Consider the following 6,000-nt stretch of genomic DNA (forward strand, 5'->3'; position numbering starts at 1 on the left):
CGTAAGTGCATTATTGGATATATCAAAATGTTAAATAAAAATATTACAATAAGTTGCACATGAAACGAATTCTTGAATCGAATTTAAAGACATGAATAGTGAATAAAAAGTTATAGAAGAAAATTAGAGTTATATCATGCTATAAATTTAAATCTAGAACAAGATTAAAGAATTTAATATCTTAAAAATGTATCTGTGATCAGGGTGAGTTTACACATAAAGAAGCTGCAGTAAAGTCTCACATTATGATATAATTTAGGGCCTCACACTATTAAATATATTGTTATTGTTCAAAGAAAAGACCTTTTAGATTTAAAAGATTTTAAATCCGGCTTTAAATGTAATGAAGAATTAAATAATTAAATTATAAAAAAAATTTTCAGATGGTAACTTTTAAATATTATGTAATTACAATACCAAATAGCCTATGAAGAATTCGTAGAATAAAATACTAAAAATGTAGATAAATATTAAAATATCTTATAAATAAAATTCTAAAGTTGTTCAAAATATAAATAAACTTAGTTAATTTATTAATGTTATTAATGTTTAAGTAGGAAATATAATTACAATCGAATCTTAATGGCCACTTCCAACGAAGGACACCTCTAAACAGCCGTAGAATATTTTTTTGGGGGAAAAATGCATACAAAATAATCTCAAAACCACGGACACCTCCGAACAACGGCCATTTATTTAAGTTCACATTACTGTCCGTTGTTCGGAGGTTTGTATTTTATTATCTATAAAAAAATAATAATAAATAAAACAAAATTCAAATAAAAATGATTAAACTTCGTAAAATAAGAATTACAAATAAAATAAATTTTCACAAAAAAATTAATGGTGATATAATGGATATCACGTGAATTTTAATTATAATTAAGTTTAAAAAATTAACTTTTCTTACAATAATAATAATAATAATAATAATAACGTAGAAAGCAATAATAAATTAAAAACTGGTGTTACTTTACGTTGGCTTAATGAAAAAATTTATTATTCAGATAATTTTAACATTAATAAAACCGCAGAGTTTCCATAGAATATAGATAAAGTTATGAAAGGAAGAATCCATGCCCTGAATATAATTTATGAAGTTTATAATTGATGCCATTAATACCAATTAAGATATTAGCATAACAAGATCATTTGTGGAAAAGTTAATTGAGTAATCAGTCGTTAAAAAAGTAAAAAAATACCAAACAAAATAAGAGTTAAAACATCGTTAAAGATTAAGTTAACGTTTAAAATTATTATTAATTATAATTAAATTTAATTGATAATTAAGTTAAAAAAAAGACAGTAAAATTCCTGTTTATCATGTTAAGTGGAATTAACTTAAATGTAAGCGATAAAAATGATTAATAGGCGATAATAATAATAATAATAAATTTAAAAAAAATACTTTTTATTATTTGTTTTAGACGTATTTATATCATTCTAACTAAAAATTAAATTAGAAAAAATATAATTTTTACGACTTAAATAGAATTATATGTTTCGAGTAAGTAATCATTCGTGTAAGTGGTTACCATATTGATTATTATAAAGAATAAAAATTTTGTTTAATTTTATAATGGATTTTATTTTAGTTAATAATTTATATATTTATAACCTACATAATTTTATTTAAATAATATTTAATAAGTTTTTTAAATACATATATATTAATATTAAAAATAATAATTTGTTAAGTTAATGGTATCGAAGATTAATCTTATTTTCGGGTCGAGATGATAATTGATAAAGGTTAAAATTTATTAATTATCCTTTAAAAATTTAATTTGTAATTAAAAATTTAATGAATTTATATAACTTTTTAATTATTTTTAACATTTTTGTGTAATAATTATAGGTAGAAATCTGACGAATTAGTAGATAAAATGGCGATATTCCGAAGAAAATTATGGTTTGAAAGAGAAAAAATTTAATAAAAGTTTATAGATTATCATAAATACACATAAAGGCCTTAAAATTATACGTGAAACTCGTTAAGATAATAGCTAAAAGGGCGGATTTATACATATGTTTTATTGCTGTTTTTACTGGAATTATCATTTTGGCTCATGAGAATTGAGTACTTATTGCAGTTTTTTATGCGAAAGAACGAGCTTGATAATTAAATTTTGGGAAGGGGAAAAAAGGTTAATAAATGCTTGTAAATTATCATAAAATATGCATTTATACCATTAAATCATCCGTAAAAATTTCTTTTAAGATAATAAATAAAAAGGCAGATTTCTCTCCCCTTCCAATACAGCTTACGATAAATTAAATAGTGAGCTTATCGTGATCATTTTTGTATGTAAACAATTACATTAACTAAATTTCCGATGAAGATAATCATTAATAAAAATTAGCATTAGCATAAATCAATATTAGAACTCATTAAGATAAATAAAACTGCATCCTTTCCCACTGGATTATCGCCAAATTATCAAATTTAGATACATAAAAATCACTGTCCTACACGTAATTAGATTGGCTTAACGTAAAGGAAAGATAATAAAAGCGTGTAGATTATGATAAATCCTCATGAAATCCTTTATATTATTGTTATTGATAAGTCGAACTAATTCAAAACATATTGTAATTTTCTATTATAGGGCATTTAAGATAATAGATTAACGTCAAATGCAGCTTAACAGCTACCTATTGGAGGCTTCCCTATACGACTTCATACTAATTACTTTCTATAGATAAGCTTAATTTATAGATAATGTCATTATAATGAAGCGAAGGCAGATCAGATAATATATTAAATCTGCGTTTGATTGAGTGGTTGTTATTCTAATAGCGAAGCGAATTGGCTAATTGCTATTATGTATTTTGGCAAAAGAAATATTCATTTCTATAGCGATTTAGCGATTTAGCGATGATAAGTTTATATATATTATATTAGAAATACGATAATACTAAGTTTTCTGCAGGAACATTTACTAGAAATGAGTATTTTTCGTGAGGATATGCGTGAAAAGCGCTTTATTAATAGCGCGCTATACACGCGATAATCTTTAACAGTTTTCTGATATTACGATCGTCTTGGGACTTAAAATAAAATTAACCGAGAAGAGTTCGCTACCATCCTCGATGTGTTTATAAGAATTAATTATGTTTCGAGCCTTTTTATTGGCTTTTAATCTGGAAATTCCTCAACAATGACTAAATATCGAACGTGAGATCGCGACGCATCGCTTCTTACGTGAATATTTGTTGTTTTAAACGTTATAATTCTTTTATAAAGTATTAAAAACGATAAGTAATTATTTATTAAACTAAAATTATAAACGTCATTTTTAAAAAAATATATTTTTTTGTGAGTTATGTGCAAAATTATCGAGCGCGACGCGACGCGATGCGAATAGCGCGCCTGGTTAACTCCGAAATTAAATTTATTTTATTACTTATATATTATTTATACACTAATAAGTTATCGATATATAAATTCAGTAAGTTGTTACGCTTTAAGTTTTAAAGTCAACACATTTCCGGTATTTAAATAGATTATAAAAAGTAGAAATATACTCGATATTGTCGCGCCGCTTCGCATATTAATAATTATAAAAACGAATGCTGTTAAATATGCGCTTGTAAAAAGATTAATGCTGTCTGAAGTGAATATAAGATATTAAATTTAGAAGAGAATTTACATGTAATTTTAAAGAATTTCGATATTTTTGCGCTATTAAATCGCGTCGCAAAGCCACACGCCGCGACATAAATTTTGCGTTACTGATACATAAGTTCTTGTACCCGAATTTTAATTTAATCCGTTTATTTAACTTTATTTTGGTAATATATTTAAGTTTTAAAGTACAGAAATCATTAATTTGAGAAATATGCAAGATGTTTTTCTTTTGACGATAAAATCGCGTCGCGTCGCATCAATCGCGCGACAAAGGAGAAAGTAAGTAAGAAAAAGAAAAGAAAATAAAGATAAACGCTTAGAAGGTTCGAATTCTAATTGCTTATTCATATTTTCTGCTTAAAAGGAGAAAGATATCGCGCGTAATACCTTAAATAATACAAAAAAAAAATCGCGAAAGAAGCGGAATAAAAATTTAAATCTTATACTTTTTATTATTTTTTTTTTATAGTTAAAGACGAAGAAAATAAGAAAAATTTGCATTTCATATTGAAAGTTTTCAATTTTAAATTTCGAAAATAGTATTATTTTCAAAACCATCATTCCAAGTGAAGATATCTTAAACGAATTTCCCTCGAGCGACTCTTAATGTATAGAAACACGTCTGACCTCATCGCAAAAGGATAGAAGGAAGAGAAACACACACACACAGAGAGAGAGGTAAAAAAAAAGAAGAATAAGAAGTAAAAAAAAAGGAAATCCACATGCGATCTAGCGTGAGTTACAAATAAAAATGGAATTAAAGTGCTATTCCGGTGTTACTTACAGTCTTAAATTTGGCCAGAATGATATCTAAGATTGAATGAGGTCATTTATTTACGATTTATATGTAAAAATACTTATATAAATGAGCACTTTCGAATGGCTAAGTGACGGCATCGGCGGGTCACGTGACCGCATTGTCACTAATCATCATCCCGGTTACCCCACCCAGAAAATAGCGGAAAATTGGCCGGCCTGGCTGCGATTAACAATGACCGCTCACCTATAATATATCAAATTTTATTGATGCACTGGGGGTGGACTGTCGTGACGTCAGTGACTTTGCGGGTAACGAGAAACTTCTGATAAAAGTTGATCAAAATCCCTTTAAGAAAGACGATTTTTTTTCTTTTCTTTTTTCCCCTTCTTCTTTGCCGATTTTTACGATGTTTAAAGTTTATCACAGAGGATAATTGGCTAAACAAATGTTTGCTTTAAATTATAATCCCGCTATTCCACAGTTGATATCCTTGCTAATCTTAATGTAACTGGATCGGGTTTCGTTGGTCTTTACAGAGTTTTATTTTTTATTTTTATCCTTCACAAACTTAATACACGTCTATAGGCACGGGCATCTATAATTTTAATCCGTGAGTTATCCTCCCAACGTGCATAAAAACACGAATTGTGATAAATCCCCGCTCTTGTATAGCATCCCATCGTATAAATATTTTATCACAGATCAATTTTCTAGTAAAGTTTAAGTAACCGATACAGTTCAAAAGGCTAATTGGCACAGAATTAACTATTGTGAAACAGAGTTGAATTGCTAATTTACTGGTTTATAATTCGACATTAAGTACTAATTCAGCATCCTTAATCAAGTGACATTTGGCGTGCACGGTAGGAAATTTTAGCAAAATTCGATTGTAAAATAAAGAAAAATATTATCGAGTTGATTTATTAACGATTTAATCCCACTAGACTATATCACCTAAGCATCGAAATTCCCTAAGTAATAAGCCGCGTGGGATAGAAAGAGTTTATCAAACTACAGTTAGATTTATAATAAGGGGAAAAGACAAAAAAATAAAAAGATTAAGTTTAAGCTGAATAACTCACCATGTCCCGCAATTGTTAGTGATGCTATCGTTAGTAAAACCAGTACCAGTGCACGTGCGAGCCACTTGTCCATGACGTGTGCTGCCATACAAGTAATCACAGGGACTCGACACTCGATCGATGCACAGTCGGACTCTGGGACTATACATCCGCTTTCTCTGCCTTATACCATGAAAAAGCCTTCCGACGCCTGCGTACTGTGAACTTCGCTCATTCATAACTTGCATAAACTCATTAAAGACCCTCCACAACGCGTTTCTTCAACGAAACATATGGAAAACTTACTTAATTTTAAGGAAGGTTAACTACCAGTAACGATTGCCTTCTCGTCTTTCTCTTCTTTCTATTTTTTTCTTTTTTTTTATTCGGGGGAGGGTAGAAAGGTTCAATGAAGCGTGATTACGTCCAAGTAAAGCTTATTGAAGCGTCGTAGGGAGGAAAATCCACTATTATTATGTAGCGACACGTCAAATAGAATATTTTTCTGTCAAACGGACTTATTTCCTCTGACAACTACCCTAATTAAG

The 6,000-nt window shown here is 28.4% G+C and overlaps 1 protein-coding gene across 2 annotated transcripts in view; it reads right to left on the minus strand.

Moving 5' to 3' along the window:
* Positions 1-5,650, minus strand: part of LOC111642460 (lachesin-like) — a 70,372-nt gene extending 64,722 nt beyond the window's left edge. The window contains exon 1 of one of the 2 annotated variants that reach the window (XM_023388817.1): positions 5,474-5,650. In XM_023388817.1, the coding sequence (XP_023244585.1) occupies positions 5,474-5,561 (88 nt within the window). In that variant the 5' untranslated portion in view covers positions 5,562-5,650. The remainder of the gene's footprint in view (positions 1-5,473) is intronic. The other variant, XM_023388819.1, reaches the window with a different exon arrangement.
* Positions 5,651-6,000: the final 350 nt, after the last annotated feature.

The sequence above is a fragment of the Centruroides sculpturatus genome, unplaced genomic scaffold (genome assembly GCF_000671375.1).
Source record: "Centruroides sculpturatus isolate CEXI.00-Female unplaced genomic scaffold, Cexi_2.0 scaffold191, whole genome shotgun sequence".
NCBI lineage: Eukaryota > Metazoa > Arthropoda > Arachnida > Scorpiones > Buthidae > Centruroides > Centruroides sculpturatus.